The sequence below is a fragment of the Epinephelus lanceolatus genome, chromosome 13, assembly GCF_041903045.1.
Source record: "Epinephelus lanceolatus isolate andai-2023 chromosome 13, ASM4190304v1, whole genome shotgun sequence".
In the NCBI taxonomy this organism is placed as follows: Eukaryota; Metazoa; Chordata; class Actinopteri; order Perciformes; family Serranidae; genus Epinephelus; species Epinephelus lanceolatus.
Genome location: NC_135746.1, coordinates 22,953,688 through 22,978,677, shown reverse-complemented (window position 1 = coordinate 22,978,677; position 24,990 = coordinate 22,953,688). Strand labels below are relative to the sequence as shown.

Genomic DNA, 24,990 nt, shown 5'->3' with positions numbered 1-24,990 from the left:
AATGTGATTAGTGTCTCCAGCAAAGCAGAAACCCTTCAGCCTGATGACAGGATTGTTTTCCTACAACACAAGAATAAACTCTGGTTGATCGGGTCAAACGAAATCACGCCAACCATCGCTGCAACGCTGCAGGTCACATTAAAAAAGGAAGCCTCCTTCCACATGAAGCTTTACACATGGAGCTGTTATACAGTCTATACATTAACTACGAAAGACTTACAAGCAGGTCACATCGAGTGGAAGGAGCATCCAAGCGGAAGCTGATGGGCTGAGCAGACACACACAGCGCCAGACGTGGAGTCCTAGTTGAAGAGACGGAAGAGAAGTCAGGCAAACGAACAAGTGCGGACCCCAAGCAGAAAACACAACCTGACGGGGACGATGAGTTCTGTCAATATGGCTTGTGTTGTGACGCATGCTGGCTGCCGTGGTGGAGGAACAGGAAGGAGGCTCTTTAAAGAAAGATGGAGGAAGGAGGACAGGAGTGGTGAGCGAAGGTTAGGAGGTGCAAAAATTGGACCTGTGCCCTTAGCTTACCCAAACTCTTGTAGTTTGTGTCTGATCTACAACCAAACTCGGTTACATCCAAGGCCCTTGAATCTCAGCATTGCTAAGTAATTTCTCATCATTAAGTGAGAGTATTTTAACATTTTCAAACAATTCTGACCCAAAGCAAAGCAATTAAATCAAAAATTCAGCGCGAGCTTGTCCAAGTCTGTTCTGGGCAGATCCCAGTGGGTTTTCGGGTTTTAATGTCAAGCTCTTAACAAAAATCTGCAAAGATGAGGAAGAGGAAATGGAGTTAAGAGATAGCCGGCGACCAGAATGGAGGAACAGGGAGTGGTGCAGAGAGTTGAGAGGAGGACAGCAGTCAGGCAGGAGCGCGGCACAAAACACCCATCTCAACTTGTCAATTATTAATTTCGTAGTCCGCTTTAACATTTATTCATGCCAGTCGGCAGTCCATCACAGGGCCAATACAGACGGACCAATGCATGCAGCTGGGGGCAATTTCGAGTTTTCATTTCATCTCACATGCACGTCTTTGGAGTGTGGGAAGAAACTGGAGCACCTGGAGGAAACTCAAAGGGAAGAGCAAACACGGAGGTTGAAGTCGACGCATGAAAGACCGGAGCTGAGAGTCGGGGACTTCTTGCTTGGAGGTGACATCCTGGCTATCACTCAACCACCAGGCCATTTTCAATATCTGCGGAGCTGTCTTAAAACACATTAATGCAAGGACAAGGAGTCATATTAAACATTTTAAAGTGTCTTATGCAAGATTTTTTTTAAAAGTGGTGACATTTCAAAATATATGGAATAGCGTGTTACTTCAAGAGGACGGCATTTGATTGAACAAATGTTTCAATCTCGTAATCAACGGTCTCCTGCAGTTCCTTGATATTTTATCTTCCTTGTCTTGGAAAAAGTAAGATTTTAAAGCAGAATGGTGGATAAATAGATATGTCACTTCTCGACGCTGATGTGTTTTCGCAGTCTGGGGATTTGAGGTCACGGAGCAAAGGGGTTGAGGACAAGAGAAAGGAGGTAATGTAGCAGAGAGCGATGAATCGTTGGGAGCTGTGTGTTACTGCTGTTTATAGAACTCCATCTCTGTATTAGTCAGGACTCGGGACCCTCGGGGAACACTCTTCATCTCCCCCTCTGTCTCTGTGTCTACAGCCGCCATATTTCTTCCGATTACCACCTCCCTGGCTCCCACTTCACCTACCACACTTCTTCTTTTTCTTTATTTTTCCCCTCTGCCTTTCTCTGTGACTGTTTTTTATTTCTTGGTGTTCTTGCTGTCTGGGCATTCCTGTGCTGTTTACTTTTTGCTCTTCCTTGTTCTTACTCATCCTCCTCCTCTGCTGCTGCTGTGTGGGTCTCTCCTGCCACAGCTCTTGTCTCCATTTTTTCCCCCAGTCATTCAAAATTTGTCCTCGGAAAGGGCACTTTGACTTGTGGTGGTTGGGCTTGTGCCCCGAGACAGAGTATAATTGGAGTTAACTGCTGACTGTAAATTGTGTTGCAGAAGATGAGTGAGGTAGGGAGTGTTCGGTGGTGGGGTGCACTGCTTATTGTGTTGGCAACGTAACTTATTGCACAAGAGACCGCCAAGCCCCTCGTTCTAGTCAATCTTGGCTTTTATTGGGAGATTGCGACAAGAGATCAGGACAATTTTTCTCACTGTCTTGCTCTGCAGTTTTGTCCACTAATCGCTAGCTCCAACCACAGACACATCCCTTCTCTGTCTGTTCTCACTGCGGTGCATTTTGTGCCTTTCCTGCCAGCCCTGTCATTCACACTGTGGTCAATCTAGTGACCTCAAAGACTGTTTCGTTGGTTCACAAAGCTGCACATCCACATTTCACCTTGAAACACGTATGAAAGGGATACTTGTATTTTCAACCAGCTTTGTATCATTATAATGTGAGTAGAATGTGTAAATGAATTATGGTAAAATTCCATCCATTTTACTAGCATCCAGATCAACTTGCTCGTCACCCACCTCTAATTTACTGGCTCTAGGGCTGTTGCTTGTATTTAGCCTAAATTTAAATTAATCCAAGATTATGTTACCATATTGCCTATTCTCACAAAGATAGTGTTCAGAAACATGTTTTAGTGCACTGTTTGGCCGTATCATGAGAATTTGTATAGAGGAAATGGCCACCATACTGTGTCCTGTATCGTAAAAACTGAGGCTGAAAATACTGAGATCCAAAGGTAAAACTAAGCAGTGCTGATTTAATATGAACCAAGAGTCTGTTACTGCATGGCGCATGTAACAACTAAGTTTTCAGAAACATGTTTAACTGTTTTAAGATTGTGTGTTCCCACCTGGCCACCATATTGTTTCCGTTTATTGATCTGGTGCGGCAGTGGATAAGTTTAATTTTATAACGATAAAAAGCATGATGTTTCTAGCACAGTTTGTATATACCATAAGGTTTTTTTTCAATGTGGAAGGAAGTCAAAATTGACCTCTGAGGACCGTGTTGGGGGCGGGACTTTTTGAGACATTATTGTTCAGTCATCGCGCCTAAAATAATGTGACCGTTAGCCACTTTGCTAGCATGCAGATTGCTGTAAAATTAGCCATAATAGCTAGAAAAGAAGAAAACTTTTCAAGACGGACTGTCACTGTCAGTTTTCAGGTGATTCACCAAGATGGTTGTGGATTTGTGATATGCTAGTTTCCTTTGGCCTGTCTGGCACTTAGGTTTTTGGGGGTCGCCTTTGGAAATATTTAAAATTCTTCAGACACTTGAGTTTTTCGACATCTTGCTAGTGTATCTGTAAGCCTGTCACAGGTGGACAAACTGTTGTAGGCACAAAACTAGGCTGAGTTTTATTGTCCTTGTCTGAGAATAATAGTTGTTAATGATGATACATGATGAATTATGTGGCAATACTGTTTCTTAATTTATGGGCTATTTAGGATTTTGGGGCTAATGGTATGGAAAAACTGAGCATTTAAATACTGATTTGGACATCAATTACCATGGCAATGAGAAAAGCTTCGAATAATTCAGGTCAGCCGTTTCAAAAACACAGTAAAACTGTGTGTGTGCAATTTGTGTCCCGTTCTATTTTTACAGAGAAGCCACAGCATGCTCTGAATCGCTTGTTGAGCGTCATCTTTACAAAAGATGGCCTTGTCTTCAAAGTTTAAAATAATTCAACCTGAGAAACTTTTAATATGGCTGAGTGCTACATATGCCTGTCCTGCAGCAAATATTTTAAGTAATAACACAGCTCTATCAACAGTACTTTATTGTGCTTTATGTACTATGCAAGGCCAAACCAGTTTAAAGGAAAATTGGAAACTCAGTCCACCTTTACTAGTAACTCAGTCCTCTTGTGGTACAACAGGTGTATAGGTCGCGAAATGGCTAGAGGCATATACACATTGTTTCCCCCCCTTTGTCCACCAACTGGATTATCATCACATTGAACATACATTATTTTAGGAAAAGTATCACCAGCTAAAATAAGTGCATGTGTCACTGTGCCACAAGTCCCACTTGCTGTCCCACGTGCTGTTTATGAACTTGTTAGCTTTACAGCAAAGCATGAATTATAAACGTCAGTATAATGTCAGTGCATTTATTTAAGTTTCCCTCTCTAATGTCAAAAAAGCAAAGAATTTATTTCTACATATTCTGGGCATGTTTTCAATAATTGCTCCACATTATGACTACTAACGTGGAAAAAATATATGAACTGTCTGCTCCTGTTTCACGCCCCTTCAACAAATGTACGTCATTTGCTTACATTGGTGTTCCTTTTGAATGTGTCCCCAATCTATTTAATAACTCTGCAAACACAGCATGTTTCCGCCTAACAGTAGTCTTTAACTCGACAGCTTTAAATGGGCTGCACCACAGGTTGAACGCCTACATCGTCAACATACAATGGCTCTCCTTTTAGGGGAGGCGACTGGGAAAAAAAATCTCCAACAGCAACCACACTTACATTAACAAATGGAGAAAAATCACCCCTTTGTTTTATCTGCCAAAAAAATTGCAGTGACTATATGCCATCAGTTTATGATTAACCCTCTGTGCGACATTAACTGGATAACTCTATTTGGCATGTAAACTACTGATGTTTTCCCCACCCTAAGGTGTGTAAGGTAATTCCATGTCTGTGCCAGTGCTAAATGTATAATAAACAGCTGAAGCATGTAAATTGTGTGCAGCAATGCCAATCGGAGCAGTTAACAAGACACAGATGTCCTCAGGGTGAGGACACAGGGCCAGTATTAACCTTGTTGCCTCACACTGTAACGACCTAATTAAATGGCTCCTTCTTGTCACTGCAGCACTTGTTATAAAAACATGAACCTGGTCCAGATTTTGACCACATATCTTGTCTAAGCAAGCATTTGATTTTATTGGGCTCTGGTTATCTCAGAAGTATCACCAAATTAGTTGGAAATGCCTCCTTACACCTCAGCACTGTTTGGTTTCTACATTTGAACGTTAGACTTGGTGCACTTTAATTTGACCTCTCACGATCCTCAGAGGTCAAATCTGACTTCCCTCCACATGTGATGGTGCACATTATGGTATGCACTGATTATGTTTCATGCTTTTCTCATAAAATCCACTGTACTGTTCTGGTAGTTGTAGGTTTTCTACCTCTTAAGCAAAAGCAAATGTTGCAGCCCTCTCCTCTGTTTTCTCTGGTCATTTAGCAACAATTTTCGAAAGTATATGTGCGTCTTTCTACTGTAAAGACAGCCCAGTTTTATGAAAAGATCATCTTTCCAGCAGTGAAATACTGATTAAACTAAAATATTCTATTGCCGTTAATAGACTTCCATGCATTACACTGTATACACTGTATACTAACTTGCGTGGTGCATGAATTTCAACAGGGTACTGTCGTCTCAAATCGAACACGGCTGTTGTGCACTCACCAGAAAAATAATGATCGCAACTTTTAACTACCTTTGCTTAATTTTAATGGCAAATTGCAACTGGATAGAGCATTGCTGCCAACATTTGACCCATATTTGTTGCCAAAATATCTGCCAGCTTGTTTGCTTGTTCAGTGAAGCAACCACAAGTGCTGCAGCATCTGCTGTCGCTGTTTTCACAAGTTTGGTGGTCCCCCTTCTTCCTCTACGTAGCCAAGATGGCAACCTTTGAGAGTTGACGTATCCAGGGTTCCACGCTCATGCTTTTTACTGTTAATAGTATGCTTGGGTGGTATCTAGTGTTTGCAAACCTTTATTTCTTCCTGAAATTTTGTCGGGGTTTATGGTGAATGATGGTATTTGTGTGCGCCACTGCCCAGTCCCCCGTCCTCCATGATTTTGGGGGGGATTGTGCTTAAATGTAATTTTATATACTTGGCAACTTTTTATTTTGCTAAGTGGCTTGGTGCTTAATAACTATTTTTTCTGTGGTGTGACGAACTCATTACACATATTTATCTTTGCGTTACATTTGAAAATACGCTATTTTTTTGTATTGCTAGCCAGCTGTTTACGGTCCTGTAACGTTATCCCCACCACTCGCAGTTGCCCTGTTTGCTAGCCCAGCTGCCTGTCGGAGGAGACCTACCTCTGGTGGCGTGTGATGTCCACTACAAACAATATATTCTCAATACGGCCTATTTTTATGAGTTTAATAGAAAGATGAGCATCGGTATTTTTGTGTTGAAAATCATATTGTCGGGATTTCTAAATACCCTGGTATACCCTAATACCATGATACTGCCCAAGCCTAGTTACGAGTGGGCGTAGTGTATACATAGTGAACTGCATTTTGCCATACTTGTCAGTTTGAACACACTTGTGCACTTAAAAGTACGAAACAACGCGAACTGAGACACGACACGTTTAGAACACCTTTATCTCCATCTTTTTTGTAGCTCTCGTCATGGATTGCAGCAAAATTACAACAAATTGTAATCACAGTGTGAGCCTGACCACTTCCAAGTCTTGTTTCAAAGGTCTGATTGTAATTTGAGCAAAATCCATATTCAGTGGATCCAGGCATATCACATTATGCGCCACCGCATATTCAGATGATAAAATCACACAATTTAGCACAGTATAACAGTAGCTGTTCCCTCTGCCCGTTCCTCCTCCTCTCCCTCCTTCTCTGGCCACTGATTCTCATCTATTATCCCTTCTTTTCATCCTCTCTTCTCTCTTGTGTATTTCGTCACTCATTAGGCCACTTTGAAGTAACTGAATGAAGGTTGGCACCCTCTGTATGGGGTCTTCACAGGCCCATTCAACCTCCCTCGCTGCCCCCACCTCTCCAGCTCGTCCCTGGCACCCCAGGCCGTGAAAGGTCAGCCGTCATTGGGACTCATTATGAGGAACAGAAACTGGAACAGACAGGAAGTGTGTGTGTGTCCATGTGTGTGTCCGTGTGTGCGGATTGGCAATATAGCTCATGGTAGATGGATAATGCAGACCTTGAGCTTCCTCCTTTCTGATTCTCGCAAATAATGATGGTCAGGGTATTTTGTACGCACTCTCTGGCTTTTACAGAGGATTGGATTTCTCAACACTGCTGTGCATGAAGTCAGTGATCAATATGTAATGATGCTTGGTTCCGCAATTTATCTTGCAACCCCTCTAAATAAACACTCACAAATGCACTATTTAATGCCCTCCCTGCTCCAGGCATGATACATGCAGCTGCTTGAGTGGCATTGACTCTTGCTCTTTTCCCTTCTCTCTCAAACACACACACACACACACACACACACAGATCATTGCAGAGCCAGTTCATCACCCTCACTGACACGGTGAATTTACAATGCTGTCCTTGACCACGTCTGAGCCCCGAGATCCACCTTCACTCGTCAGGAGACAGATTGGCTTGGCAGGTGGGGCCCCTGCCCAGGACCACGTTTTTATTTGGACATAAAAAGTAATAAAACAGGAATGATTGGTGCCTTTTTACTGCTAATCATATGTCCTTCCATCCCAATTAAAAACTTGTTTGCATAAACCGCCAGCACAAACATGCCGCACCCCCCCCCCCGCCGGGCCAATGAGGTGTGTGCCAATGTGTTTGCGTGTGTGTGTGTGTGGGGGTACCTATCTTTGTGTCACCGTGTGAGTGCACATGCGTGTGTGAATGCGTGTGCGCGTGTATCCTGCTGTCAGCGAATTCTCCACAGAGATAACCTTGAAGGAGAGGCTGTGTGCTTAGCTCTGATACTGAATGCCAAGCTGCAGCGGGCTCAGCGGCTGCGTGGCTAGAACTTCTCAGAGACCTTTAGCCACTTCTGCGAGACTTAATCCCAAAGTTGCGATGAGGTGGGCTGCCTTCAGTGCCTTCAAGTGGAGGCCCCGCTCAGATAGTCGGCGCTCGAGGATGAAAGTGTGTCGCTCTGTGAATATACAACCCTCTTTGAAAAGAGCTGACAAATATTACATTTTCATACTCTCTGGTAACCCTGTCCAAATTATGCCGTGTCTCCATTAGAGTCTGACCATTACATTGGCAGGCCAACATTAAGAGGCTCCAGAGCTGTTGGGCCTCTCCTGACGCCCTGCCTTTCAACTTTAATTCAAACTGCGCAGTGTTTCGCACAGAATTAAGTATGGTGGTTAGGGTTAGACAATTGAAATATTATCAAAATCGCAACATGACCAAGTGCAATATCGAAAACGTAGTAGCTGCAATTGTTTTAAAGGTAAAATGTGTCACAACATACAGTTATAAATGAAGCATAGTGGTGCTACAGAGATGCCTCAGCCTACAAGTCATATTCCAGATGCATGGGAATATGCTTGTTTGGAACAAACCCCAGCAAAAATCACATCAGCACCATTTTTTATAGTGAAAATGAAATGCAAAAATTATCATTCCCACTTAAGTCGCAACTTATATGGTGATCGCAATATTAGTTTCTATTGAAACTCAGCTGATTTCATTTGAAGTAGGTTGTAAAACTGATGAAACAACACCATAGTGAGAGCGCTGTTGTTCTAAGAAATAGATCATTCTATTTCTATATGAATTAATAACCAGTTCAGTTTCACTTTCACAGTGCCTGACTTTCTGCTAATAGAAAATATAAATAATATGTGGCGGCATCTGCTGATATTGGGTGGACCACACAAACAGTTGAATGTGTGGGAAACCCATCTGTATGTACACTGTGGCCTCCAAGTTCCCATTAACTCAAGTACACCTATAATGGAATAATAGTTAATTTGATTTAACATTACCTCTATAAACAGGTACCTGCATGCATGTGTATGCGGGCGGCCATGGTTCAGAGGTAGAGCGGGTCGTCCACCAATCGAAAGATCAGTGGTTCGATCCCAGGCTCCTCCAGTCTGCATGTCGAAGTATCCTTGAGCAAGATACTGAACCCCAAATTGCTCCCAATGGCTGTAGCAGGTGGCACCAGTGTATGTGTGAATGGGTGAATGTGAGTCGTAGTGTAAAAAGCGCTTTGAGTGGTCAGATGACTAGGAAGGCGCTATACAAATGCAGGCCCATTTACCATGTGTAGAATCTGTGGGACAAGATTTTGGAATCAGAAGTGTTCTGGTTTGTAGGCCGAGAAGTATTGACCAATCTCGTCGTTAGCGGCAGGTAATCAGTTTAGGTGGAGAAACAGGACACATTGGCAGAAATGCAATCTTGGATCCCAACAAACAGAACAACAAGATAGCATACTTAACTCACATATCTGCAAAGGTACCTAAATGAATAAGAGACAAGTTAACAAAACAAAGGGGTCGTAATTACAGAGGGTTTATGTGTGTCTAAGTGAGTTGTGGATCAAAAGGTCAAACTAGACAAAACAGAAAGAAATATTGGTCCATTCATGTGGCTTCTGGAGTCTGTCTCAAGATTCCTGGAAAAGTAGGTATTTTACGAACAGTATCGTATCAGTATCAGTATCGTTCTTCATTATAAACTTCCGAAAGGTTAGAAGCTGCTCCTTTGTGGAGATCATCGCCAGAACAGTATAATTCAAAAGACACAATGCTGGGTCACAGTGAACAGTGTAGTCAATGACTTTCCCCAGGGATTGCGTAACACTATCCCAGAAGGTTTTTATATTAGTATTTTCAAACATACCTGCATTAATTTGTCAATGCAGGTTAGTCGAAATGACTGGGAAGAGGAAATCTTGCCCCGGATATCTGCTGGCTACACTTGAAGTACTGGCTTCTGCCCCAGAAGGCTTATCATCGTCTTGACCGATAGCCGATTTTGAGACTGGATTTAGCAGAACTGAGGAATGTGTATCATATAAGGGTAATATAAACTGAAGTAATAGTGCTCTTTCATCTAGATTTCGACATTGGGTATCTGTTGAAGACTTCATCAAGATAGGTTAATAATGCAGGACCCACCTTAGCTTAACAAAACCAACTGACAGGTAGTCGTTACTCTTATAGTTTACGAATTGTTCAACTGCAAAATGTCTATCTATCTATCTAACTATCTATCTATCTGTCTATCTGTCTGTCTGTCTGTCTATGTGATAAGTCATAGATACACATGGACTGTCACTGCACAAATACAGATATGTTTTCTTTTTCAACTTTGGTGTGTGCAGGGCTGTGGCCTGGATTTTAGAAGTAAAGAATTCATGATAAAACACTGAGGTTAGAAGACCAAATTCCCACAGTGTGACCCCACCACCCTAAATATTTGATTGGATACCAAAGTCTCACCAAAATGTTGTTTTTTTTCCTGTATCATTTCATTTTTCTTTACTCTTCCCCACTCTGCCAGAAGTAAAAATCTGGTGGAGAAACACTAAATCCCCTCCATTTTGTTTCAGTTTAACTTCATTATTTTGCCTAAAAACACTCATATTTAAAGACACTGACTCCAAATGATCGTCCATATCAGCCACTTAAACCTTACAGTATATAATTTGTGTAATTATAAAACCATCCTTCTCTAGGCATTAAGGCCTCCAAGCTCACATAAACAATTCCAAGGACATGACCTCGATGTACTCGCTGTTAGTGCCTCTCCATGTGTATGTATTAAACCCAGTGCAGTTACTCGTGCCGTCTTTACTTTCCTAGCTCGCAATCTATCTATGTTCGTCTCTTTCACCACGCCAGGCTTTCTCTCTGCCTTTTGGCCTAAGTTAATGGACTCCTCCACATTCAGCTTAGAAATGTTGTGAAATAAACAGCAGCTCATGAAATATTCACCACTCTCCTGTATGTGTGTGAGAGTGTATGTATGTGCATGTGTGTGTATGTGTCTGCAGTCAAGCAAACACGACAGAGGCAGGTGACTCCCGCACACCCACTCACGGGCACACGTGCACATATACAATGCCGGGCCGCCCCAAAAAGCTAAGGGTGTCTCCGTATCTCGGCTGCGAGCCAGCTGAGAGGAGAAAAGGAGCACAGAGAGTGGGAGCACTCTGCTGCTGAATGAGTCAGACGTTTGCTGATATTCATATTGATGAAAAAAAAAAATAAAAATCACGGAGTCACACTCAGAGTGTAATCGTAATGTTTTTGTTGCAAATGGCAGCAAACAAGGGAGCAAACATTTCAGGTTACAACCCTCCCTAAAAACATTTGTGTTGTTTTTCCCCGTTGCTGCAGCTTCTTGGAATAAATACATGATGATCTGTTTTCAAGTGCCGTCCTGATTCTGCGTTTTAGAGTCACTCGTCTTTGCTTGTGGTTTGTATATTTGAATGTGACAACCCCCGCGCTCCTGACATTAGGACGATCCATTACTTTGGAACTGGGGTAGAGGCTGAAAGGTCGCCAGATTGAACCTCCAGACCAGCTGAGAAAATAGCCTGAAAAGCTACTCAGTGGCCATTTGTAGGGAACTGTGGCTGCATCAGGCGGCTATCAGGTGGAAATGAGTGTAGCTTTATGGCTCTAAAGAAGGCTTTTTCTCAAGAACAGCTTGCTCAGCAAAACATCCCTGGATAAATAATGGTTAAAAATTGCAGCCAGAGTCGGAGTTGATGTTTCTCTTGCTGCATTTCTGTAGTCCAAACACCTGCAAACTGCCCCCCTCCTTCCATTGTGCTCATAAACTGATACCGAGGATCAGACATCTCAAATCAAACTGGTCATATGCCGGGGATGGGAAATTTATTTCAAACACTTTTGACAGTATCAGCAAAAACACACAGCTCCCGTCCAATTGTAGGTCACATTCAGCTTCATCTGTCAGATAGATATTTCCGCATCAGAGCCGTAGACGTGTGAGCCGCTTTTTTCACCTTCATTTTTATCCATTGGCATCTTTTCAGTGCTACTATGCATCATCTCCTGTCTGGTTTCCACACACACACACGTCATATCTCTGTCATTATGCTACATGACATAACATCTTGCTGCATATCCCTCGTAGGGTTACCCCTAGCAACACACACCAATGCACTCTGCAGCATGGATGAAAAGCTGTTTAATCAGCTGATTATCTATCCATCAATTCATCTATCTATATCATTATTATATCAGCCCTTTAAAGATCCAGTAGTGGTCGGCCAGGCGTATAGACGACGCTCCCTTCCAGTTGTCGTGTTGGTGTAATAGAAGCCGTCCTCAGTCGAGCTCCATGCATAATTCAGCGGTGGACCTCATCGCGGTGCTTATTGCCTGGAGACCAGAGCGCGCTGATGGATGACCTCTGCTGCAGCCTGAGTCACGCTGAAGATTAACCAGCAGGACTGAAAACAGGTCATCTCTGCCGACCCCTCAGGCTCCTGCATGTTGCTGCAGCACAGGGGCACTGTGTGACAGCGGTGACAGCCCGCCCCGCAGTGCCACATGTACCGTGCCAGCCTTTACCGGGCCCGAGCGGCTCCACTCAGTTGCCTTTGACAGCAAGGTGAAGGGCATTGTGAGGAGAGCAATGATGTTTGAGACGCAAGGTCGAGAAGAAGATCTGCCGAGCGAGCGTTTGTGAACAGCATAGGGTCACTTATTCCTCCAATTCAGTAAGTAGGAGGAGTGCACGTTCAAAAGGAAGCGGTGACATGCTTCATTTTGTCCACTGTAGCTAAGACCTCGCAATCATGCCTCCATTTTTCTTGGAAGATGAGCGAGGGGCTTGGTGGAAGGAAGCGGAATAAAAAAAATGAAGCGCTATGTGGCCAATTTCTCTAAAATCCCTCTGTCAGCATATCTGTCACACAGTCCAACTTAGAAATGATTGTGCCACAGTAGGGATCTTTTATTTATTTATTTAACTGACATTATTATAATTTCCATTATTTATGCCCCCCGTTGGACGCGACTCGAGGGCAAATGCGAGAGGTTTGAGAAAATGCAAGAAGTCTTTAGCGCTCTGCACGCGCCGGGTAATATCTCTGGTGGCATATGACACCACCAGATCTTCATCAGTGGAATAAATTGTAGTAGAGTATCATTTTCTCTTTAATCAGGCCACATTCTGCTGACACAGGACTCAATAGATGTCTTATCATTCTTCCAGTTATAAAACACAGCGATTTATCGAAAGAGGGACCATGAATGTGTTTCTCCTCTCCATTGCCACTTCATTGCAGCCAAGGCTGAAGTGAAAGGCACATTGAGAAGAAACCGTAAAACCTTCTTCAGTCATTTTCCGAGGCCATTCACTGGATTTGATAATAGCCATAATGTGCAGTTAGTAAAGATGGCTGTAACTTTAAAGCATAATTAACCAATAATCCTGCAGGTTTTGTACCCTCTGAAGCCGACTCTTTAATAAGGATGATTGGGTGCTTCCAGTATTTAAATGCGGTTGATCTCAGGTTCTGTTCCCTAAATTTTACACCCTGAACTAATCTCACATTACCCGCAGCACACACACACACACACACACTTCTATAACCTAGACTCAAAACATTAAGATGAATTTGCTTTGGCAAATTAATGGTGCTGGGCTGTGTAACCGTTTTACCCACAGTGTGAGGTCAGCGCAGTCTACTGCCATTTCCAGCAATCAAAAACCAACATTTATGACCTTTAGTGTGATGAATGTGTTTTTCAATGTTCATGGTCTTTTACGTCTGATTATGCTGCTCTGATGTCTTTTGACCTTGTAAAATAATGTTAGCTTTGTATTTTAAGGCTATTAAAGGGGCCTCAAGCAATTTAGTAATGCACTTCCATAAAGTTAAAGGACCTGCATTCGACAAAAAATGGCAAAGTCAAAATCAAAGCAGTGGAGGGTGAGATCCTGAATAGTAGTCCCCAGTATGAAGCTCCAGAAAAGTCCCATAATGCAACTCCATGTTTTTCATCCAACCTTCCCTGACTGTTAAATCACTAGTTTCATCATGATACGATATTATATTGGTTCCTTGGACAATGATACAGTGCAATTTTGTCATGGACATAACTGTGCATGACAAAGTTGCGCATAATTATGTTCACTTTTATTTTACTGTATTTTTTGTTTATTCTACTGATGTATATATTGTAGTTAAATTTCACACTTACAGCCTCAGCACAGGGACGATATATATGTTATTTTTAACATTTTTATAACTTAAATACTAGTGTTAAACAGTGTCGCATAATGCACTTTTTATGTACATTTTAATTTTTAATTTAATTTAATTTAATTTTATTGTATTGCTTTATATTTACATACTTCTATTTCATACTCTTATTCTTACTTCTTATATTTCTCTATATAAATCACAATTTCCCCTTGGGGATCAATTAAGTATTTCTGATTCTGATTCTGATTTAACAATTCAATATCACAAAGTCTGCTACAATACGATTTCGACTCGATTCAGTTCAGGTGCCTTTAATTGATATCAGATGATATAATCTGTCTATTTAACACAATCAGAAACAGAAGAAGCTGCCGCTGCTTTTTTTTTCCTTTGCTTTAGGCCATAAAAACAACATATAAATTGTAAATAATTGGAACCGGTTAATACGGGAGAGTTAACTTTAAACTGACTCCACTTAAGCCTAGTTCACATTACACGATTTTCATCCTGATTTTGCATCGCGGAGACTATTTTTTGAGTGTTCTTACCTGGCGACGTGTCTTTCTGTCATTGGGAGTCTCGCCAACTGCGTTGCGACCTGTGTGTGCACACCACAAGATTTCTCCACCGAGCCCTCACCGACAGAGCCCCAGATAACGCAGTGACGTCACCAAACTTGGAGACAACACATCGTAAAGGCATGGATATTCTTTATTATCCTGGGTCCAAACACTACGCGCTCCCCGTGATCCTATGGACGCCGCCGTTGTTGTTGCTTGTCAGCCGGCTTGTCAGTGTTGCCAGATCTTGGGAGAGAAACAAGCAACCAGGGATTATGGAAACAAGCCCAAAAGAAGCGAGTGCAGTCCGACATACTATCATGCATTTAAATAACTTATTAGACGGATATATATATATAGAGAAAGGTGACGTTTAGAGAGCAAGCCCAAATAAGCAACTCCACTTTAGAAATGAGCCCAAAGTCATGGCTAATAAGTGAACCTGGCAAGTGGCAACCTTGCGGCTTGTCCTTCTCACATTTCTTCCGTCCTCCTGCGTGCTGACGTGGGACGTATCCCGCCTCTCACTGGCTGATGCTCTTTGTCAGTCATGTCAGACTTCTCCAGTTTTCTAGCATGCCAACTATCCAGTCCCAGTCACAGACGAGGGGGTGACTTGCTCGTAGGCTTGTTCACACATGAGGACTCATCGTGGCAGACTATCTGCCGACTCACCTCTGACCCAAGGTGGCTGTCAAGATCCTCTACGACGTCAAAATCGCGGTGAAAATCGTGTAATGTGAACTAGGCTTTATACACATAAAACAGCACATGGGATAAGTTGACCTTCAGAGTTTTCTGCCAGAAAGACCCAACCTTAACCAGGATCCATAACATCACCAAACAGCCATAAAACAACAAGAACATTTAACAAGAAAATACAAGCAACTGTCAATGTTCGTAGACAAAACAGTTGGTTTTTTCTAGTCATCAATATCAGCTTAATCACTTTCACGTTGCATGAATAAGCCTAGCCACTCGAGGACATTTCCCGTACTCATAGCTTAACAAATTACATGTATTATATATACTGTTTAGTACTCACCGTTGGTTTAAATCGCTGCATTTCCCGCCAAAACAGCACGGTTGAATTTCAGTCTGCGTGCATGTTTTTATAGCCGAAAAATTGTTGAAACAGAGCAGCTACTGTAATGTTACTGTAGTAAGAAGTTAGCACCAAACCAGGGAGGTTCATCATGTTTCTTCTGTATTTTACCTCATAAGGCATTATTTGCATATGGCATTTATAGAGTGCTTTTCATGGTACTCAAAGACACTTTACATGAGTTTAAAAACAATCATAAAACAATCATTAAAAACTGTTTTGAAAAGTTGAATTTTTAGTAGTGATTTAAACTGGGACAGGTCAGTGCAGTCTCAAATGTGTTTGGGGAGAGAGTTCCAGAGTGAGGGGGCAGCTATGGAGAAGGCTCTGTCGCTCCAGGTACGGTGCTTAGCCCTGAGTGGTGGAGTCAGGAGGGTGGCATTAGAGGAGTGCAGGCTGCGGGAAGGAGTGTGGTGGTGGAGCAGGTAAGGGAGGTAGGAGGGGGCCTGGTTATGGAGGAAAGACTTTGAATTGGATGCGTTGTGGGACAGGGAGCCAGTGGAGGTTCTGAAGGACGGAGCGGATTTTCTTTGAAGTCCAAAATATTTCCATAATGCTGATTCAGAGTAAACAGTGTTATCCTTATTGTATTTTCATGGCACCGTGCCAATATCTGCTGGAGCTTTGTGACACTAACATGGGATTTTTTTTTATTTTTTCTTTAAAAGGTGTGTCCTAGAAATTATATGTATCAATGTTTTTGATAAATACCCTCATGTTTTAAATTTTTGGCCTCCAGTTTGTAACCCAGGTGTTCTGTCAAGCCACAAGCTTCACTGGAAACAACAGCGATGACCTCACCGGCAGCATCTGTAAATAAAAATGACTTGATTTATTGTGTTTGCTTTAGTAAGGCGTGTAAAGCAAATATTGGCCTTTACTGTACGTCACTGTGTTCTGAATTGATATCACTGAGGCCATCAACTGTGAAGAGCTCCTGTTAATTTCTCCAAAGTTCTGTGAACATGCCAGAAAAATATCACTAGCTTACTTTGACTTTCAAGTATAAGCCCAACAACTAGCCAAAAGTGTTATCTCCAAAAATTTCCCATATCGTATTTGGCAGCAGTTGCCTGCCTCATCCAACAGTTTTATATTTATCAGTTTTAGTCTACTGAGCACAAACCTCATTATGGCTCCTCAAACACAATGACAAGGGTTTTTGCAGCCTGCCTTTTAGTAAAGTCCCAGTCGTGCATTAGCTGGTGGAGTGCTACCCTCTCGCAGCTCTTATTTTCCATAATAAAACACAGCTCAGCACATCCTAGTGCTGCATGCATAAAGAGGAGCCACCCTTGTGTCAGCCTAGGTTAGTCACAACAGGAGCACCGGCAAAGAAGGAGCGTCTGCACAGATTTCAATAATCCCACATCAGTCAATAAGAAATGAAGGAGAATAGTTTGCGCCTCATTGTTTCAGTGATCTCAGCTGCTGCATTCTGGGCAGTTTGCGCCAGTGAAGCATGAAGCGTCTCTGTGGTATTACAGCATGGCACCATTCATGTCCTACATATCAACTATGCTGCCATGGTAAACATGATGAGCTACTGTTAACCTACTTCTGTGCTGCCAGGCAAACCCCAGCAGGAACACTTTCCTCTGTCTTGAACGCTCGCAGGCAGAGGCACCAGAGATACTGCGACATGTCAATCAACCGCACCCCACCACCACCAATCACACGAAGTCTAAGATGCCTGGCATTATTCCAGCGCGCACTCAGAGATGATAGCACACGCACACACGCACACACTTAGATGTCGTGTGCACAGACACACCTGCCAGTCTTCATCCCATCACACGACTAGTCTCAGTTGCGTGGCAGGGCTTTGTTGGGGAGTTGACAGCGAAGGTTGCTTCATAAACCCGGCACGCGTCCATCTCGTCTCCCCCGCTGCTTTGGGATGAAGGGAAGTGATGATCCAGGGATTTTTCGTTCCCTCTGCTCCATTGAGCTCACCGTATCACCTTGACAATGTTGCATTCTGTCACGGAGGCTACGGGGATGGCAGCCGGCACTTTGGGGAGGAGGGAAATGCTCGGGGAGAACTTTGTGGGATTTAGCCGTCTCCAAACAAATCCATTAACTGTCGGGCTTAGTTGTGCTTTAACTTACAGTGAGGGAGGAAGTGTTGGAAGTGGGTTGTGGTAGGCTGTGGTTCAGGATGCAGCGTTGGGTGTTGAGGAAATAAAAGATGTATTCTTGGTTGTGTGATGGCTTCTGTATGTGTATATGTGCGCGTGTGAGTGAGACTGTTGAGAGACTGCATTAGTACAAGTGTGTGTATTTGTGTGTGTGTGCAGGAAGTGGAAAGTGGAACATCCCTGTCCTGCCTCGACAGCAATGCAGCATAGCTCAGGGACTGCACATCACTATGTAAATGCAAATTGCAGTGTCATGCTGATCAATCCTGTAGGCTGCTGAGACAGGGTTATGTCGGGACCAGTCTGCAGCGTCTTGGCTTTAACTGTCTGCCCCGTTCTGTCCTCTCTGTTTCCTGTATGCTACTGAGACATGTCTCATGCTTTGCTCTCCTCTACAGGAGTATTTGTCTGTCAAGCTGGTTTACGGGCGTAACTCTTCAATTATTTTAATTTGCCTCTGTTTGACCAAGAAGCACATGCAGTACTTGCGAGACAAAACATTGCGCAATAAGCTCAACTAACTCCAATGTCTTTCTTTGTTCTTACAGGGAACATCTCAAATAAAAGAATCCTGTGGGACTGGAAGGAAACAGCAAGGCGGTGTGGGAGGAGCTGGACAACACGTAGCTGGGCGGAGGGGAGGAGACACCAAACAGGCTGTCACAACACAGACATTGGAGCATGCTAGCCATGCTTTAGCACGCGTAGGAAGGGCTGGTTGATCGCTGGAGATACACGCCGCCTTTTCTTACACACTGCTGAGCCACAAACGCACCCCCCCTCTCATCTGTCATTTACTGTACACCATCCCCTGCAAAGATGCCAAGGTTGGCGCTGTGGCACTTGTGGTGACGGGGCACAGAGTGTGTGCGCACATCCGGCAGGCAGGCCGGCGGGTCGGTGGGTGTACAGGCACACCAAGAGGCATTTTTGGGTGGGCGAGGTTGCACCATGCGGCCCTGGGCGGGTTCATGGCGTTGGATTACCCTGGTGCTGCTGGCCTGGGGCACGCTCCTCTTCTACATTGGCGGCCACTTGGTGAGGGACAGCGAGCACCCGGAGCGATCCAGCCGGGAGCTCTCCAAGATCCTGGCCAAGCTAGAGCGGCTCAAGCAGCAGAATGAAGACCTGCGGCGCATGGCCGAATCGCTCAGGTAATCGCTGGATGTTTTCAGAAATGAGTTGCTTGACTGTCACAACACCAAACATTTTTTTCTCCTAAAACAAAGCTCCTTTCCCACTGGACAAAAAACCACTACAATCTGGCTTTTGTCTGCAGTGGGGAAGGTGACAATCGGTAGTCAGTGCAGTAGTCACAGATATTTATATGTTCCAGCTTTAAGTGTGTTTACATGCACACTAGTATGCTGTTTTTGCGGTCACACAGATCCTATCCTAGTTTCAGACACCTGGCTCAGCCCATACCTAACTTTACGAAACCTGATCCTGCTAGCTGGAGTAAGTTACTTACTTACTTATCCTCTTCGTCCCGGCTGGGGCATAAGGCCGCAATCATACACTGCCACTGAACCCTGTCTCGTGCTTTGGCCTGTGCTTCGTCCCATGAGAGACTAGTGTTGTCACGATACCAAAATCTTTGTTTCGGTACCAATACCAATATGAATTTCAATACTTTTCGATACTTTTCGATACTTTTCCCAAGGAAAAGTCCTTTTAGATACAAACCTTTAGAAAAATAAATAGTAGGGGTATAACGGTACCAAAAAAAAATCATGGTTCGGTATGTACCTCGGTAGGGATGTCATGGTTTGGTTGCTCAGATGTCCCACCAAGTTTGTGTTGTCTCGTGTTGTCTCCCTTTGTGAGGCAGACTTTCTCTTGTCTTCTTTCACATGCGCCAGCTGTGTTGTCATACACACCACTTGTGCAATCTGTGCTCCAATAGGAACAAGAAAGGCGTTTGTGTGCATAATTGAATAAAATAAATTAACTAAATTAATGAATTGAATCAATTTCAAAGTACCGGTATTTTCCAAATGCAGTATAGTACCGTTTGGAATACTCTAGTACCACGGTACTATTATAGTATGGGTATACCGTGCAACACTATGAGAGACCCATCTCCTTCAGCTCCATTATCGCTGTCCTTCGCCAGGTCTTAGTCTTGCATTCGAACATGGTGCAAACATTCCATGCTCCAAGACGGATAGTAGTTTTGGGTCTTTGGAGACTCTTCTTCAAGCAACAGAATTCCCGGGGTGGGTTTTGTTCTGCTACCATCATACTGCCTGTGGTTTGGCTGGCGCTTCGTTTGGACCCATGGTTCAGTGGTTTGTATCTTGCAGTTTCTGCAACACTTGCTGTTTTCCGAGGTGAGGTTGTTGGCCCCACGCTCAACCCCCAACCTGGGGGACCAGTGCTGCTTTTTGTCCGGACTCTCCCCCATGACCTGCCCAGCTCAGTTAGACCTGCCAGGGGCCTTAAGCCCCTGCCGGTATAGCTCACAGGATCTTTGAGACACCCAAGCCCCCCCACCACATCAAGGTAGCAGCCTGGGAGGGAGCTGGAGTAAGTAGAGTGAGTAAGATCTATTTATATAGCGCTTTTCGCAGACATAGGTCACAGAGTGCTTCACAAGGGCAATATACAATGAGAAAGAAATCATAGAGAGCAAGTAAAGATGTGAACCACCTCGTGAAAAGTGCACAACTAGCAAAACTACCTGCACACACACAGGAGAAAGAGAAAAATAATAACAGATAAGAGGTCACACTACACATCAACAGTACACAAAGTTTAAAAAAGTACAGCTCTGGTACATACCAGTTACCCAAACACCTGTCTGAACAGGTGTGTCTTTGGGCCTGTCCCAGTACCCACACTTCCTCTAGAAATACCCACTTGTACTTGGTTGTGCGTGTTCACGTTTAGGCTAGTGGTGCCCCAAAACAGAATTGAGGTAGTGGAAGTGGTTTCCAACACTTAAAACCCGCCTTAGATTCCAAAGGAGCCGCGACCCACACTTTCAACGAAGTGGAAGATGGAATTTCCCAGAACACCTTGCGAAGTCACCAACTTCGGCAAGTTTTAGAAAACAATTTGTTACTGTACGATTGGAGTGTAGGCTATACAAACAACAGATGGTTGGACTAGCGTAAACTCATCAGCAACTCGGATGAATACAGCGTCAAAATATTTAAACAAACCAACTTACCCGAACAAAATCGATCAGAACTAGAAGACGTCGTAGGCGCCGCCGTTTTTCAGCATTTCTTCTCCATTGATTCATCAGACGGAGAATAAACATAGCACAGACCACAGGTAACATAAGCACTGGAGCCGACATTTTCAAACCTGAATGACTACCAGTATCTTATGTAGCTACTACGAGTAATGTATGCCTGCACGTCCGCCACTCCGATTTGCATGAAGTGATGTCTCAATTCTTAAGGAAAGATCTCTACCCTAATATTTCCCTCATCAAGGGTTATCTTGCAAACGAGGGCACTCAATACAAAATGGAAGATTTAGGGGGTAGAAATGGGATTGGGCCTTTAGCTGGCTTTTAAAAGTAACCACAGAGTCAGCAGATTGTAAGGGAGCAGGCAGAGCATTCCAAAATTCAGGTGCTACGGCCGCAAAAGCTCGATCACCACGTGTCTTAAGGCAAGTGCAAGGGATAGGCAGCAAATATAGCATATTTGATCGACGAGTGTGAGCTGAAGAATACGACTGAAGTAGTCCAGGTACATAAGAGGGAGCCTGACCGTGTAATGCGCTGTAAACAAGAATTTGCGTGGTTGAAACCATTTTACAACATGTGAACACCTCATCCAGGTTTCTGATCATTGCCTGCCATGTGCGTCCTCAACATGAGTTATTTAGTAATGAGTCAGATACACACAAAAAATGCTAATTAACAATATCATAATGAATAATTAAAGTCTGACACAACACTGATAATGCAGAGGATAAACTGTTAGACAGAGAAGCCAAATGCAGCAGAGTGGTGAATGTAACAGAGTCCAGGCAGCCAGAAATCAAAGTGGGCTCATCATCAACCGCCGAGGTGACTCAGTCGGCACAGAAATAATAGGGTGGCCTAGATGTCGAGGAGTGAAAAGACATACTGTACCTGAACGGAGACAGAGCTGAAGATCCTGGATGCTGTTAGAATCAAAAGTACATCAGGTTTCTTCTTCACAGATAAACACCACATCGCAAATAGGATCCAAACTAAGACATTAGTGTTCAAGTAAACATACCTAATGAAAGGTGAGCAGTGTTTTTCAGAAGCAAACCTCACCAACAGTAACAGCTGAATCATCACCATCACCATCTCCCTCTTCCGTTATAATCAGCTCAGCCTTTACTTCTTTTTGGGCTCTGCCAAGAAAGCCGGACCTATTCCGAACATCTGCTTGAGTAGCAAAATAGAATAGTTTGGAAGTGTATGTGCAGGTTCTTCTTGGGCCAGTTGATGTGGCCTCGCAGTGTGAGTGCTTTGAGTGCAGAATTTTGTCATTACTAGATCTTTGAGAATGAGGTTTGCACAAAAGCACAGTTGAAAACAAATGTAATGCACCCATTTTTGCTTGTCTGGTCAGTTTACTTTTGTTTTTGAGTCATATAAGAAGTAAAAACGATGGTGCAATGCATCATTCCTTTAAGTTTTTGCAAAGTCCAGCAATTAAGTACAGTTCTCCCTCCCCAACAGTCCAATCAGAGTAATGCTGCAAAGCCCAGACCATGGCGATGAGATGATTTTTACTTTAGTTTTCGTTAAAAAAAAAGAAAAAGTAATCAGCATATGATTAAATCAGCATCTTGCGCCGTGTACAGTCGAACAAATGTTTCTGCAAAGTTTCATCAAAAGCCGATCAGTGGTGCCGGAGATGCTGCGTGTGACAGACAGATGGATGGACTGTCACACACCTCACCAGATTTCATTGTGTTATTCTGGCAGACAATAGCACATTGTACGAGCCCATTAACCACACAGCATCATTCACACATTCAAGCTATGTGTAATGGAGAGACAGATGGTTCTGCTCTTATCTCCGCACGCTGACAGCGTTTTCTCATCCCGGCATAAACACCGGGCCCTGCACATGGGTGTGTACGACCGCGAGTGCATGCGTGTGCAGGGAATGCAGCAGCGTGTCCTGGTGTGTTCGCCGTATTAACAGGGAACTCGAGCTTCAGATGTTGCCATTGCCGCTCCGCTGTGATATTCCGATTCACTTTGATGCGGGGCCCTCGTCGGCAAACATAAAAACACACGCGCGCACGTTGCTTCAGACAGCTGGTCCCTGATTAAATCCCTTGCTTTTGTAATTATTCAAAATTGGCTCAAAAACAAAGGTGGAATTCATGGCATAAAAAACAAGTGCAGCTTTCAGGCGACCAGTGTCCAGATGGGTCCCCGACACACTGCGCGCTTGTTGCTTGTTATTGAGTTCGGTTGTTGATCTGGGACCGAGGCCTCCGCAGTTGTTTACTGGGGCAGCGCTACAGTGCCTTCTCAAGTCCCTCTAAGCTTCGGCTTCGGCTAAGTATCCGGCACAGCAAGCCAAAAGCAGGCAACTGGCTTACTGAGGTTAAGCTTTATGAGCTATCGACAGAGACAGCGGTTGGTTTGTCCTCTGTTCAATTTAATGTCTCTCTGCATGTGTGTGTGTGTGTGTGTGTGTGTGTGTGTAGTGGTCAGATACAAGCCCAGGAGAGAACTGCGCCACCCCGTAGTGTCTCGTATCCTTATATTAGAGCCCTAATAGACGCAAAGAGGCTGTTAGTGAGCTGCCCATCATTCCTTCCACAGCCCCTCCCTTCTCATTGCCTCCTCCTGTTCTTCCTTTCACTCCTCCTTCACCTCCCTCCTCCTCATTCCACTACCAAACTGCTGACAGAGGCATGGCACGGAGCCAGCCTCCAGCCTGCAGGTTGTCACAGACTGACTGACTATGTAACAACTCACTAGCTCGCTGATCGACTACCTCAGCGCATGCCTAACCCAATTCACCGGCCCGCACGTCCTGGAGATTTTTTGGACCGAGAACATGAATCTCTGAATGTTGCACAAGAAGCAGAAGCAGTTCTTTTGCGAGCATCCCGCTGACGTCAGACAATAAAGAAGGTTTCATCCAAAGCACCTAACCTTCACATTACTGCATTCATTTTTTATGAGCGGCCTCAGAGAGATTTAAACCCATAAAACTGACATTATTACACCTTTGTGCTGAGTTGTTGCGCAGTAGAAACCCACTGCATTGAGATTGATTTATAGTTCAGAGTAGGGTTTAACTTGGTTAGTGTCATCACAGCACAGCAGTACGAGACGGATGTGTATTGCAGTATTGGGCAGTGTTGTGCATTCGTCTTATACCTGAAGGGATCTTGTGTACATTGTCTCATTGGCTCTATGATAGAGAGTGATAGTGAAGCAGTTTGCATGGGATATTGAATTTTTTAATCGTGAATTGCAAATTCATGTAGCATCACTGTGAGGATGAAGATACTTAAATTGTTTCTGTGCAGTATGGAAAAGTGTGGACTTTAAATTTAGTAATTTACAGTTCTGGAGTGTATGGGAAATTAGTTCTGTTTCCAGACTATTACCCCGTTTTTGTTCTCTAAAATAAAAAATTCAGAATTTCTAAACACAAAGAGCATGTTCAAGGCAAGAAGTGTGGCCTGTGACTGATTACCTTTAGGTCCCAGCCTCACAGCTCTGCCCTAAGTGACTTAAATGTACCAAATCTGGATATCTGCTACCACATTTGTTTGAAAGAAATTGCTGCAATATCTTTAAACTGCTGTTTATAGCATCGCAAATAACCGAATATAAGCTTGTCTGAACATTAATGAGTTATGCAGTAGGGCTGGGCGATATGACCTCAAATCAACATCATGTTTAATTCAACATTCTACCTCGATTACGATTACTGAACGATTATTTTGTTTTTGTTTTTTACGCTTATAGTTCACTGACAAGGTTTGTACAGTATTTCTTTTGTGATTATCAGTTTTATTCTTATTTCTGATGCAAGGGCGACATTCATGTAGCATATTTAACATACAACAGATCTCAAATACCCATTATGTATTAGTGTTGTCACAGTACCAAAATTGGGACCCACGGTACAATACCAGTGAAAGTATCACGGTTCTGAGTAGGGATGGGCAAACGATCAAAATTCATTATTCGATCATCAAAAAAATTAACGATCAATTATCGATTAATTGATAAGCGAGTATTTCAAAAGAGAGAAAACAAAAGAGTGCAGTG

General features: G+C 43.4%; 1 protein-coding gene across 1 annotated transcript in view; it reads left to right on the top strand.

The window, feature by feature from the left end:
- fut8b (fucosyltransferase 8b (alpha (1,6) fucosyltransferase)) overlaps nucleotides 1-24,990 on the top strand; it is a 132,163-nt gene that overhangs the window by 42,057 nt on the left and 65,116 nt on the right. The window contains exon 2 of the mRNA XM_033648916.2: nucleotides 18,290-18,895. Within this exon, the coding sequence (XP_033504807.1) occupies nucleotides 18,693-18,895 (203 nt within the window). The 5' untranslated portion in view covers nucleotides 18,290-18,692. The remainder of the gene's footprint in view (nucleotides 1-18,289; nucleotides 18,896-24,990) is intronic.